The following is a 15,248-nucleotide window of genomic DNA, read 5'->3' on the forward strand; positions in this document are numbered from 1 at the left end:
TGAATTTAATTTGCAGTTTGGTTTAGAAACCTATTAATATCCGCTGGATTTGAACCGCTTCTCAGCCATACTGAAAAATCATGTATAGCATCGTATTCGGCCCCTCCGGGATAGCAAAACTGGTTCTTATAATTTTTCATTTCAATATCCGCGGAAAGCTGTCTATAATAAGATGCGATAAATTGAGCTTGAGCTGGCCCTGGTGGCTATACAAAAGTGTCTAGTCATACTCCAGGTGTCCTAGGTCCAAACTCTACTAAACTATGGCTAATCAAACAAACAAAGTAATTTAACTATGTATCAGAAGCAGTAGTAAAAAATCTAGTGGGAGTACAGTATGTAGTAGTGGTTATACTAGTAGCACCAATGGAGATAAGATTAATACAGACAGGTTAATATTATATTAGTACAGTATGTAGTAGTGGTTATACTAGTAGCACCAATGGAGATAAGATTAATACAGACAGGTAAATATTATATTAGTACAGTATGGAGTAGTGGATATACTAGTAGCACCAATAGAGATAAGATTAATACAGATAGGTAAATATTATATTAGTACAGTATGGAGTAGTGGATATACTAGTAGCACCAATGGAGATAAGATTAATACAGATAGGTAAATATTATATTAGTACAGTATGGAGTAGTGGATATACTAGTAGCACCAATGGAGATAAGATTAATACAGATAGGTAAATATTATACTAGTACAGTATGGAGTAGTGGATACACTAGTAGCACCAATGGAGATAAGATTAATACAGATAGGTAAATATTATATTAGTACAGTATGGAGTAGTGGATACACTAGTAGCACCAATGGAGATAAGATTAATACAGATAGGTAAATATTATATTAGTACAGTATGGAGTAGTGGATACACTAGTAGCACCAATGGAGATAAGATTAATACAGATAGGTAAATATTATATTAGTACAGTATTAAGCAGTGGATACACTAGTAGCACCTATGGAGATAAGATTGATACAGATAGGTAAATATTATATTATTGCAATTAATCAGGAATCTAAAGGGATAAGACAATGCCCGATATGATAAATGGATGTACATCTCCAATATACCCATTTTGTTGATTACATAAATGGTTGAAACATTTGGATATTCAACTGAATGAACTAATCAATCAAATTACGACTAAAGTCCCCAAAGTATTTGAGCCAACGAATAAGTAAACATTATTATAAAACTTTGGGGACTATTGTAATAAACAGCCTAATGCCCTATCCCTGATAGTTAATAGTAGCATGACTCTGCTTTTGACAACCGTCAAGATTAATGCTCAGTTTCTAGAGCTATATTTTTCTGGGTGATTTCTATAGTTCAAAAAATGACGTCCATTTAAAACATGCTGATTTTTTTATACTGAATTTCTAATGCAACAAGGTACATTTGTTATAAGCGAAGCTTCTCTATAACCAAGTCCTAAAAATGTCCATAAACAGTATCCCTTAATTTAGAAGTTTTGCAACAAATTTACTTATATTTTTTTTAGACTTATGCAACAATATTCTGCTTATTAATGTTCGTTTGTCTTACCGTTTCAGAGCTTTGCTTTTATGGATGTTGTCATCCTTGTTTATTCTAAGTTCTTGTTTATCCTAGGCCGCGGACAAGACCCCCATCCAGCTTCTACTGCATGGATTTTCTAGATGAAGAAGAAATAGAGGAGGATCTTTATGAGGTACATTTTGTTACAAGATATTCGGAAGAATAAGCATTGGGTTGTGATTAGAAGAATTAATTTTCAATAGTATTACTTAACAACATAATATGATTATTAAATTTGGTTATAAATTTCGTCAACTCTTAGAAACTATCCCGAAATTATTATCTTTATAATATTTTTAAAATAATTTTTTAGCTGCTTAGAATTTTAAAATTGATAAAATTGGCAGGGATCTGAACGGATAAGACAATGGCTTATAAATTGATGTACGTCCCCGATGATGATACAAAAAATTTGTGGTTGAAACGATTAGACATTCAACCTAATGAACTAACCAATCAAAATTCAATTAAAGTCACCAAAGTTGTTAAGCCAACGAATTAGAAAATTTTATTATAAGACTTTAGGGACTAGTATAATAAACAGCCCAATGTCCCCTTTCTTCCTGATGATTGGTCTTATTTAGGATATGATTGAGGATGATGAGTTGTCGCCAACTCCCACTGGCCAGCATAAAATTAAAACTGAAACTGAGCTTGAAGAAGAATACAGGCATAACATTTCTACAAATTGTACATGTAGATTGTAGATTGTGGAAGTGAAAAGACAATAATGACTTATTTTCACAATTTTACTTATTGTTACTCCATATAAAGAGTCATTTTTTTCGTTTAATATCCATATAATAAGGCAAAACTTACTCGCATTATAATAAGCTTGACTTCTGAAACAGGTACATTTGATTATCCTGCATGATAATATTCTTAGACTTTTCAATAGGCTTGCAAATGACATCAACATCCTTGTTAATAGTATAATCTTTGACTTAATTAATTACTGGTTCCTATCCATATATTGATTACTCTATGGTTTGACTTTGTACATGGGTTTACTTGATTAATTGATTGGTATATGATGGCTTTGTTGGACTCTTCAGTTTTCCTAAACAAGGACATTATTACTGATCAGCGATCGTAAAGTTGTGTTGTAGTTAAATGCTCTTATTAAGTCAAACTGAACCATTTCATTTATATACAATAAGAGATATAAGTTTTCCGGAATTGTAATGTAGGGAGTAGATTTGAAATCTGCATCAAATTTTAAGGATTTTTTTTATAAAATTCGTTTTTTGTATAATTCTTTATCTAAAAGCGGAAATACAAATTAAGTTAATTAATTTTGGATTGGTTGTCGTATATCATTCAACCAATTAGAGCGCAGGTAGTTTAAAATCCACCTATCCTATTGGTCAAAATTAATTAACTTAAAATGTATTTTCGCTTTTAGATAAAGAATTTTACAAAAAACGAATTTTATAAAAAATCCTTAAAATTTGATGCAGATTTCAAATCTACTCCCTACATTAAAATTCCGGAAAACTTATATCTCTTAATATACAATATACATTTGATTATAATAAAGACCACTTTGACTTAATAAGAGCATTTGACTATAATAATAATAATAATAATGTATTTCAAAATTCTGTAATGGTACAATATTGCATGTTTAATAATATAGTCCAGCGACTATTAAGGGAATGGCACTCAGGTTAGTGAGGGACAGTCCCTTATTACGAATACAATTTGATATACTTAATATATATATTAAAGACAAGATAATTATGAATTATTTAGTATATTTAATAACAGACTATAATCCCAACTTTACGGAATTACGCAAAAAATGACTCAAATACACAATTTGAGAAACTTGGGGGGAAAACCAAAACTGTTTTCATGTTTATAAAAGTAGCTTTCTTCAATAAGATACCAAAATAAGGTTAAAATCATTTGGACTTAAATTGAACAAATTGTAGAATTACTAAAAATTCAGACATATCTTGTATGGTGGCAGAAAAAGAAGGGGAGGAAAACTTGGATTAGCGAAGAAAAAGAAAAAACCCAAACCAGTTACCACAAATACTTCACCTGATACAAAAGATACGAAGAGTTCAATAGAAATTAAAGCTGCAAAGAGATTAATAGAATCTAAAGATACAAAGAGATCACCAGAAGTAAAAGATACAAAGAGATCACCAGATTTAAAAGATACAAAGAGATCACCAGATCTAAAAGATACAAAGAGATTACCAAAAGTTCAAGAATCAAAGAAATCTTTGTCACCAGTTTTAAAAGGGAAAGTAAAGAAGAAAATGAAATTAAAACGAAAACTAAGAAGCTCGGATATAGGTAAATTAGTTCAGATATAAACAAATTAATTTACAATGCACGAAGAGATGATTTTACATAAATTTTGAATGCTTAATTTTTAAAGGGGATTGGTGGATGTGACACTTTTTTAAGACCAAACTAAAAGTCAAAGAAGCTCAACTAAAAAAAAAGAATTACAGCACTAAGTTCCTTGGGGTTTTAAATTTTTTAAAAAGCAGGCTTATTAATAAAAATATTTATTATCATTAAGAAGTATCACATGCATACTTTAGTTTAAAAATACAAAAAAAATTAAAACATACTTATCATACTTAGTATTTACAGACATTTGATCAAAAGTATCACTTCAGGAAAGAATCCCATAAAATCCGAATCACCTGAACCTCCAGAAATATCGTCCAGAACCAGATCAAGTCTTGGCCTGTTATCACCAGGTGGCAGCAGTACCAACACTACCAGTCAATCAACACAAAGCATTCACACTAGGTAACTATTTATTATGTTATACATATTTTTACGCACTATATATGCAAATGCATGCACAAGCTTAAACTATATTTGATTGTTTTTTTTTGCAATAATAGATTTTGGCAAAAAGGCTCTTCTTTAATGAAACTAGCGGCAGCAACCATAGCATCTATGGACACTGTCTTAAAAGGGGTGAGAGACGGGATAAAATTAGACTAAAACCATCCCGGGATCTATAAGAAGCTTCCATTAAATGGATAACTTAATCGATCTAGTAGTTATCTAAAATTCTAAGCTTTATAAAAAAAACCTCTCTTTTTTATATAATATGATAATCATCCTTGATTTTATTTTGAATTCATCATTATAAGTAATTTATGTATTAGTCCGATAAAAAGCAGTACACCCGACACAGTGTCTATGGCGTGGAAGGGTAAGAAGGCGAGTAAGCGTACACTGGATAGCAGGGAGACTATGAGAGAGAAGGCAAGGAAGCCGTACACCAGCAGTAAGATTGAGGTAGGGTAAACCTTACACATTTTTTTTTAATTAATGTTTTTTGGTCATTAAAACAATAGAGAGGAAAAGGTAAAATAACTGTATGTCTCCTTTCCGAGGAACCTGTGCCGTCTTTCAAATGGGTCTTTGAAAATCAACTAATAGCGTCGGGAATATTAACACAGCCAATTCGCTACATCATGATTTATCTAGTTTAGAAGTGTAACCAAAGGGAAAAGGAATGAAGTAGAGAAATTGGGTTTAAACTTTATAGATTTAACATTTAGAAACAAGAAACTAATGGTTTTATATTATGTTTTCTATAAGCCGACTGAAATCTGCCAGTGGCTGAAAAAAAAACGAAATCATAGTGTACTATAGTAAGTTTATTAAATAAAACTACATTAAAACTACCTGTTAATACTTAAAGTAAGAATTATGGTGGATTAAATTCGGAAAATGATTTCCAGTATCATATTATATAGCATTGTATTACAGAAAACTTTTCACTGATATTAAAATATTAAAGTTTTAATATCTACGGAAAGCTGTCTATAATACAATGCGATTAATATCTTTTTTTACCCACTAAAAAATATGTTTAGGATGTAACTGGCAAATACGGGGCAGAGGAAGAGCTGGTTAGCTGCGGCATTTGCGAAATGATTGACCCGCCCCTTGAAATTCAAACTTTAGAAGATCAAGAGGTCGAGTGGGTTGGCTGTGATTGTTATAGGTATATATTTTTACTAGCGGCTTCGCCCCTAGCCTCTAGGGGCTTCGCCCTATGAAGTAATGGGAAGTCAACCCTCCTTAATAGGAATATTCAAAAAATTATTCTTTGTTTAATTACTCTGTGGTAAAATTAAACCCAGGTTGTGCGTTTTATGCACAAAAATTTTTATTTGTACAAATTAAACCCAGGTTGTTTGCCGTATACACAAAAATTTCATTTCGTAAAAATTAAACCTAGGTTGTTCGCATACACAAAAATTAAAATTAGAAAAAAAATATTTAAATTTTTTTTTGGGGGGGGGGTATTCATGGGGGCTTCGCCCCATGTTGCAGTGGGGTTCCCCCACCCCAATTACTGGTTTTTGTTTACAAAAATTTTAAAAAATTAAAAATTTTGGAAGTGGGGATTTTTTTATTTTTGGGGGGTTGGGGTGTCCCACCCCCCCAAGAAAATAGCTTAAAACCACCAGAGGACCAGTAGGTATATTCCCAGAAGGGTTGAGCCCAATTTGATCAACAGTTACTGAGATTTTACAAAAAATGTAAAAAAAAAATCTTTGGGGGGTGGTTTTTTTTTATTTTTGGGGGGGTTTGGGGTGTCCCACCCCCCAAGAAAATAGCCTAAAACCACCACAGGACCAGTAGGTATATTCCCTGAAGAGTAGAATCGGATCGGTTCAGTGGTTACCGAGATCTTAAGGGACGGACAGACAGACAGACGGTCAGACGGACAGACGGACAGACATCAAGCTACTTTGTATTATAGATACCTTCATGTCTTTCTCTGTCTCACTCTTTGACCTCTAGGGGGCTTGGTGTCGCTTTGAGTGCACGCACTGTGTCTTAGAAGTCCTAACTGTGCATGGTAATGAGTTGCCCTGTTTTGAGCCTAGGCATTACCCATACTATAACTATCTCTGTCGCGCACCTGACATAACAGCAGTAGAAACCGTTTTTTTAAACGTCTTTAGTTATGATGCGGTGTTAAGCCGAGTTACGAATCTACCAGCTCCCCGACGACGAGCGGATGCGCTACGTGTTGAGCTACGGTTTTACTATCCTTCTTTTCAATTTAATTGAGGGTACAATTCAACTTTTTTTATTACATTAGAAAGGATTTATTATAACTTGAATTTTACTCCAGATTATCACATACTCTAAGAAAGTGAAAGTGTATCGTGCTAAAAATCTGATCCTCCCCATCCCCTTACCTCCTAGTGGATGAACGAACTGACCATTAAATGACAGATGAAAAGCAACCTATATTGACGACAATTTTCCCCTGCAATATCCACGTATTTTCTACATCCATTTGTATTATATTTCTAGATGGTTCCACAAGCCCTGTACAAAACTTATGAAGTTTACAGAGAAATTTAGCTGTCGGTCAGTCAAGATGAAATGTTTAGAAGCTCCGCCCCTGCCCGCCAAACCGCCCGCCCCACCCAAAGAGCCAGTCATAAAAAGGGCGGTGGTCAAATTTAAGCCAGATTACCCACGGCTTATGATGAAAAATATTCATCACCGGTGAAATTTACAGTTTTTATGTTTACACAAAATATTTTGTAGAGTAGCTACAAAGTTACTAAAGTTATCAGTATTTTCATGTTTTTTTTGTATCTCAAATTCAAAATTTTGTCAATTTGGATGGTACATAAAGGGACAAATATTTGATAGATTTGAATTAGGTAATGTATGTTAGAAAGTTTTAAGAAATGGGGATTAAAGCTACCAACAACTTTAAGGACTTTTAATGAATGTTGATTAGTTGGTTCATTAATTAGAGTGTTCAAACGTTTCAACCACAAATTGTAATCTACAGAGGTATTTTTGTGTATCATCATTGGGGATGTACTTTTATTTATTGGCCATAGTCCTGACTGACAAACTTTACATGGGTACCTAAATCAAATTATGATCTTTGTAAATGTAACTCTGTATTCAAGAATAAAAGATTTAGGGAGACAAATTTACCTAAATATTAAATATTTTTTCCTTCTTCGTAGCTCAGTGGTAACGCACTGAGTTTAGGTGATGAGAATTCGAGTTCTAATCCCCTTGTGGCAACTCGAATTTCTCAGTTGAATACATTCACGCAACTTCCCCTGGTTGTGTAAGAAGGGGATTATTGAGTAAGTTTGGATACTTAATAGTCACGTACATACTATCAGTAATACCCTTATCCCAAGCTCCTCTGCGGAGAGCGTCATTCATTACGGTGACTTAATTTGGGACACCTGCCATACTCGGCGAGGGTGAGGTAATAATGAGTAGCTCTCATGAGATAGCGGGTCAAGTCATACTGTGCTTGAACGTGGTGCTTGATAGCCCTAGTGGCTATACAAAAGTGTCTCAGCCTACTCTATGATTACTTAGGTCCAAACCCTAAGAGACTATGGCTAATCAATCAATCAATCCTTCTTCAAACTGAAAAGCCCCCAAATTGACATTAAAATTTATGGAAAATGATTACAGTCAATGTTAATTGTAATGATATATTTTTTACTGAAAAAAAGATGTTACATAATATAAATTTCATGTAAAAGTGAAACCTGAAACTTAAAAAGTTAAAATTCTTGTTTGCCAAATCTACAAATGATCTTAAATTATATTTTGCCATATTATATTTTTTATTATTTATACCCCTATTACATTTTCATTTTTGTTTATTTTTTTGTGTAAGAGGGTAGTTCCACGAAACTATTAAATTAAAAATAATCGATCGAAGATTTTTTTATCAAAAATGAGATCTTCTGACACTTCCAAAGAAATACAAATAACAAAAGATATTGTTTTTTTATGCTTTTAAAAATTTTCATATAATAGAAGTTTTGGATCATGGAAAGAAATTTTTCGTCGTATTTTCACAGTAGATTTTCTCCTATTTCTAGCCCCTGCAGGGGCTCAAACCTTGCGGGGTAAATTTGCTAACCCTGCAGGGAATTATTAACATTTACCAAACCTGAAATAACATATCAATATCTACTGTGAAAATACGACGAAACCCGCTACTTCGTTTTCTTATCATGATCCGAAAGATTAATCACAAACAAGATAATTTTACAAGATTATTTTTGGTCCTTAATTCTACATCTTTAACACAATTCCTGCCAATCAAATAATGTCGTTGAAAACCCTTCTAGGAACTAACCCTTTTAATCCTTTTAATTTTTTTTTGTTTTAATATTCTAAATCCTATTATTGATCTACTCATTGAAAATACAATTTATAATATAAAAGTACAATTAAATAGATATTAATGATTAAGAAGTATTACCCAAGTTTAAATTATATAAATAAAACACCAATCCAGTACAAAAAAAAGTGGTAAAGTTTTTTTTTTCAAACACCAATCCATATTTTATTTTTATTTACATCAATGCCATATTACAAAAAAGTTTGAATATTCATTTTTTTTATTCCAACTCCTTTTAATTCAGAAAAAAAGTATATTTTCTTAATTTGAACGAAAAATATTGTAGATCTTTAACTTTTCTCATATTTATGATTTTCATTGTCAATGATTAATTCTGTAAAAATTTAAACTAGCCACGCATATATTAATATCTTTCTTGTTAAATAAAGCTTAGAAATTATCTATAGAGTGTATTAAGAAATATATGTGGATATCACCTATTCCAGTATGGCTTCGAAACTGATTAATATCCGCTGGATTTAAACCGGTTCTCATCCATACCGAAAAATCATGTATCGTATCGTTTTATTTTCATTTTTCTACAATTATAAAAATGTACAATCATAATATTAAAACCTGTTTTTGTTAGCCGGTGCCTTCGGCATTTCGGGGCTAAGAAAACTGTTTTAATCTTATGATTGTACATTTTTATATCTGCGGAAAGCTGTTTATAAACAATGCGATAAATAACTATTATTTCACTCTTATTTATGTAAATTTTTCAAAACCCCTTCTTACTTCCTAATTTTTAGAAGTGACTCTTATTAATTTACATGTGTTATATGTAAACATTTATTCTTCTACCTGTTTGTACTTAATTTACAGCTAATTATGTAAGATAAGAAATACAAAATTTTCTACATAGATACTGTTATTTATTAATTTATATTCGTTGCAAGTATTTCATTTCAGATATTTTAGTTTTTAAAATGATTTGTGTTTTTTAGAGCCAAGATTCAAAAATAAATGTTTTTTAATAATGATACAGTCAAAGTAGACATTGCAAAAAATCAGCCATTTATCTTTGATAGCAGCTAAGTAAACGACAGACAGAATGAATTATAATTTATTTTCGCCGCTCAAAAACATTTATGAGCATAGTGACAATGAATTAGCTAATGTTGATGAAATGCTTATTGAGCAAGCTTCTACCCAACAGAGGGAAGGTACTGAACATAATCTTGTTGATTCTGTTGACGAGATTATTGATACTACTATAAATGATGTAATTGAGGAGAAAGAAACTGACATAGATGAACAAACTGAGGATAATCAAGGAATAATATATTTGATTTTGCTGTTTGCATTATATATATACAACTAAAGGCTGCGCTCCTAGCATCTAGTTGCTCTGTATTCGAAGGAGTAAGGGAAGTAGGAAAATAGCCTAGGACCATACTTAAATATAAAAATTAAATTGCCTAAAAACCCATTGATCTAAAAAAATCTTCCTTAAAATGGAGAACTCAATCGGTTCAGTAGTTATCGACAAAAAAACTTACTAATTTACATAATAGGACAAGAACAAAAACATATAAGTTGGAACAAGAACAGTAAATTACTACACAGTCTAATTTTGAAAATCTTCCAAAAATGTTTGTGTGTGCTTTTTCGTGTAGGTATGAAGTAAGGTGCAAAAAGTTACAATTTACAAAAAAAAGAAACTAAAAGGCTAAAATCGGTCCTACGACAAACGCAGGAGTCCCAAACGTCGGATGGGACACCTAACCTTACCTAACCTATTTTAGACCATCTTATATGTTTTTAAATGCCTAACCCCTGCGCATGCGGGGGGCTCATTTGTTCATTCATATCTTAACCTAACCTAATCTGTATAGAAATACTTAATAAAATTAATATTTTAACACTCCTGCGTTTGTCCACTCCGACGTTTGGGACTCCTGCGTTTGTCCTGGAACCCTAAATCAAATAAAGTTATGGCAAAACTTCCTTTTGTTGATGCCAAAAATTCGTTTATCCTGTACAGCTGTCATTTGTGTGATCAGACAACTCAGTAAGTGTGTTTTATTTTACAAGGGAGGGGCAAATGATGATAAATTACTACCCCCCCCCCCAAAAAAAAAAAAGTAATTCTATGTAGCAAATTTTGAATTTGAAGCTTGTAAATAATATTTGGTTAATAGGAAAGTTAAGTGACTACCTCATCAAAAAAAATTGCCAGGAAAATTAAACAAAAATGGGGTGCTTTATTTGGTTTAAAACTCTTTTAAATTAAGGTAAAAATTATACTTTCCATTAAGGTCCCACCTCAGCCTTCTAAATCACCAATTAAACAATCATGAAATGAAGATATTTTCCTGTGAGGAGTGCAGCTACTCTGCTAAACAACCTGTGCTACTTGTTAATCATATTCAAACTAAACACCAAGGTTAGATTCAAGTTAAACATGAAAATTGTATTTAAGATCAGGGAATTGACAAATTGATGTTTATTTATTTCCAATCTTGATACACAAAATTACCCCTTTTTTGGATTACAATTAGTTGTTGAAACGTTTGGACACTCAATTTAATGAACCAACAAAAAATCCCCCCCATTTTTTTTTGCTGAATATTTCCTTGGTCCTTTTTTTTTGCTGAAGATTTCCTTAGTCCTTTTACGAATTTCGCCTAATTTTTTTTATCACCTCTTGGGGCAAAGCCCCTAGAGGCTAAGGGCGTAGCCGTTAGTTATACATATAAAGTAGTAAGGTTTCTTTGTCTGAAGCTTAAGACCTCTAACTACTGAATTACTTTTGTTCTTTTTTTGGGGAGATTCACTTAGTTCCTGAGATGGTTTTTGGCTGTTTTGTTTTAGATTTATTTAGTTTTAGGCTATTTTTATGCCCCTTATATACGCCTTTGAATACAGACCGACTAGATACTAGGAGCGCAGTTGCTAGTAATTTGTTTTATTAGGAAAAAGATACCTATGTGATAAATGCCCTTACAAAGGAACTTCTCAAATCAGTCTGAAACGACATAATAAGGTTAGTAATAATCAATAATCAATATTAAAAATTTAAAATAAATATGAGTAATATCATATCCTTATACTAAAGTAACAGGATGTTTGTCTGTCTGTCTGTCTGTGTGTACCGAAGGATCTCGCTAACCGCTGAACCGATCGGGTTCTTCTTAACAGGGTAGCTTCTCATATGTCCTGGGAAGGTTTTTAACTATTTTGGGGGAGGGTACCACCACCCTCCCAAGAGAAATGACAAAAAAATCGAAATTTTAAAAAACGTTTAGGAGACTTCAACGTCAAATGAAGAGGTATCGTACGTAAAAAATTATAGTAGAAACTTTATCAAACAAAAACATTTAAAGTGCCACTAGAGGCCTCTAGGGGCGTAGCCGCTAGTATTATATACAGTAGTAAGGTTTTATGTCTGTAGCTTAAGATTTCGGTAGTTGCTGATACGACTTAGTTCTACATTTTATGAAAGGTTCATTAAAGTTCTGGGTGGTTTTAGGTTTTTTATTATTTAAATCTTGAGATGGTTTGAAGCTAATTATCTACCCTAAATGCTAGGGGTTCAGCCGTTAGTCACTCATATAAAAAGCAACTTTTATTATTAACAAGGATAATAAAATCCATAAAAGCGAAGCTCTGAAACGGTAGGACAAACGAACATTAACACAGAACTGAATAATCAGAAAATAAATGTATAAAAGTCGAAACAAAATTGTAAGTGAATTTGTTTGAAAACTGTATAATTACAGGATATTTTTTAAGACATACTCACATTATTAGGTCTTGATTTGATTACAGAGATGCTTATGGCATTGTACATTTTTGTCCTTTTGTACTTTTTTATCACATAAAAATTGGTTGATAAAAAAGTTAAAAATCAACATGATTAAAATGTACGTACGGACATTCTGAAATTTAAGAAAAGTTTGAAAATCCTATCTCCTTGTATTATATTATTTCTAGATAAAGCACGAAGGAGAAAAGTTTCCCTGTCCCGAATGTGATTATGCTGCCGTTTCAAAGGTGTTCCATAAATTCTTCTCATAAATATTTTAGTCAAAATGGCATTCAACAAAATGAAACCAAGCCCCGACAGGGATCTAATGGGATAAGACAATGGCCGATAAATTGATGTACATCCACAATTATGAAACTCATAATTCACTAAAGTCACCAAAGTTGTTATGCCATTGAATAAGAAAATATTTTTATTTGTGCTTTGGGGACTAGTGTAATAAACAACCCATTGTCCCCTTTCTCTCTGTAGCCCCGTGCTTTTATCAGGAATTATGGCTGCACGGCATGTCCAGTGCTTTCTCTCACTTCAAATCTTGACCACTGCTCCCCCTTGTTTTCGAAAAATATTTAATCAAGGGGGTGGAAGGGTATCCTCTTAACAATAATCTTGAGTGTAACAAAATATAACTACAATGACGGGTAAAGCCATAATATGCTTGAGCTTCAGCTGGACCTAGTGGCTATACAAAAGTGTTTCAAGCTACTCCATGACGACTACATAGGTCAAACCCCCAATAAATCAATCAATAAATATGGCTAATAAATCAATCAATCAAACATACAACGGTGGCAAAATGAAGAAGGGAAACGTAAATTTTTATTATCTGTATAATCATATATCAATGCTATATTTTCATTGTGCCTCATTCCTTAATTTTATAAAAAAAAAAACTCTGGAATTTATTGAACAATATTTTCAGGGAAACATCAAGAGACATATTGAGTTTAAACACAAGGAAAGTTGTTTTTTATTAAGCGAATAACGAGAGAATAACTCTGTTTCTTCTTTAGAAGTCAAGAAAAAAAAGCTGGTGCAGTTCACGGTAATATGTTTCTAGGATCGATTATCTCAACAACAACAAAAGTACGAGATAACTGTGCATTTTTTTGAGGGGGGGGGGGGGCTCAAGGTGTCATGATTATCTGTAGGGCGACTTTTTTTGTCAGTTGAATTTTGTGCAAACCTAATATTTACATTCAGCCGTTTGTCCACTAGCAGCCCTTAAAATTCATAGATATTTGGATATAATCGATTTATAGAACATTTTTCTGTGAACTGCACTTGATCCAAAGCCTTAAATTAAAGCAAATTGTACTGCTTACCGTACTTGTTAATAATTAAAGTATTAAACTTGGCCTTAAAATAAAATAGTAAGTTTTTTTTGTCTGTATCGAAGGATCTCTTTTACAGTGTAGCTTCTCATAAGTCCCAGGGGAAATCGCAAATAAACATGACTAACACCATCTAGCGGCGAAAAAATATTTTTTGGTTAACAGCTTATCTTAACATAGATTGTTTAGAAAAAATTTACGTGCCCTTTGAGGCCTCTAGGCTAGTATATAAAAACAACAACTTGATTTTGATTAGGGAATCCGGTATTCCTGTGATTTATGTGAATATTCAGCAAGCGATGTTTACATCTTGTCATATCACAAAAAGGAAATGAAGCTTTTTAAAAGTCATTTATTTTAATTAGATGGTTAATTATATATAACAAGTACCAGGATGTTTGGCTGTCTACCTGAGAGTACAGATGGATCTTACTAACAGCTTAACCGATATGGTTCTCCTTCACAGTGTAGCTACATACAGGTCCTGGGAAGTTTTATAACCACCCTCCCAAGATAAATCGCTCAAGAAAATATGAACTTTCCCCTTCCCCCCTCTATCTTTTACTTATTATTTTTAAACTAAAACTGAAATTGGAAGATGGTCGACTTTAACACAATCCCCACCCCCTATAGTGTCCTCTAGGGACGTAGCCACTAGTTACAAACAAAATAAGACACTGCACTGTAGTGAACAGAGATGAACTGTGCAGACACTGTAGAATTTAGAGTTATCATCCTATTATATAAAGTAGTAAGCGTTTTTTGTCTGTCCCGAATGATCTCACTAACCGCTGAGCAGATATTGTTCTCATTTAGAGTGAAGCTTCTTATGGGTCTTGGGAAGGTTTTAAACTATTTTTTGGGAGGGTGTCTTTACCTCCCTCCCCCCCCCTCCCCCCAAAATTATTTTTTTACTCTTTTGAACTTTTGAATGGGATGATGTCGACTTTTCCCCCTCCAACCTTAAGTGCCCCTAGAGGCTCCTAGGGGCGTAGCCGCTAGTATTATATAAAGTAGTAAGCGTTTTTTGTCTGTCCCGAAGGATCTCGCTAACCGATGAACCGATACTGTTCTCCTTTACAGTGATGATTATTATAGGTCCTCTGGGAAGGTTTTAAACTATTTTTTGGGAGGGTGTCTTCACCCCCTCCTCAACCCCCCCCCCCCCAAAAAAAATATATTTTATTACTCTTTTTAAACTATAAAATGGGATGAGGTCGACTTTCCCCCCCTCCTACCTTTAGTGCCCCTAGGGGCTTCTAGGGGCGTAGCCGCTAGTAAACTACATATTGTAGATTGTATAGAGACTGTATTCTATACACAGACAGACCTTAGTAACAGATTAGTTTCGCTACAACTACTGGAAATCAAGTTGGAGT

The 15,248-nt window shown here is 33.0% G+C and overlaps 3 protein-coding genes across 3 annotated transcripts in view; 2 read left to right on the forward strand and 1 right to left on the reverse strand.

Annotated features, from left to right (window-relative positions):
• LOC145326828 (long-chain-fatty-acid--CoA ligase 4-like) overlaps positions 1-15,248 on the reverse strand; it is a 173,506-nt gene that overhangs the window by 50,218 nt on the left and 108,040 nt on the right. The window lies entirely within an intron of this gene.
• LOC145326823 (uncharacterized) lies at positions 413-7,255 on the forward strand. Its single transcript, XM_080170252.1, has 8 exons — positions 413-467; positions 1,629-1,707; positions 2,159-2,244; positions 3,529-3,884; positions 4,217-4,352; positions 4,721-4,853; positions 5,438-5,568; positions 6,897-7,255. Exons 2-8 carry the CDS (start codon positions 1,663-1,665, stop codon positions 7,096-7,098), a joined length of 1,089 nt encoding a protein of 362 aa, XP_080026378.1. The 5' UTR covers positions 413-467; positions 1,629-1,662; the 3' UTR covers positions 7,099-7,255.
• Positions 9,680-14,573, forward strand: LOC145326824 (uncharacterized). The gene is made up of 7 exons (XM_080170253.1): positions 9,680-10,040; positions 10,711-10,777; positions 11,025-11,152; positions 11,682-11,752; positions 12,703-12,762; positions 13,458-13,491; positions 14,124-14,573. The coding sequence occupies exons 1-7, from the start codon at positions 9,818-9,820 to the stop codon at positions 14,228-14,230; spliced, it is 690 nt and encodes a 229-aa protein (XP_080026379.1). The 5' UTR covers positions 9,680-9,817; the 3' UTR covers positions 14,231-14,573.

Source organism: Acartia tonsa, chromosome 8, assembly GCF_053477335.1.
Source record: "Acartia tonsa isolate MP-2025a chromosome 8, ASM5347733v1, whole genome shotgun sequence".
Classification (NCBI taxonomy): Eukaryota; Metazoa; Arthropoda; class Copepoda; order Calanoida; family Acartiidae; genus Acartia; species Acartia tonsa.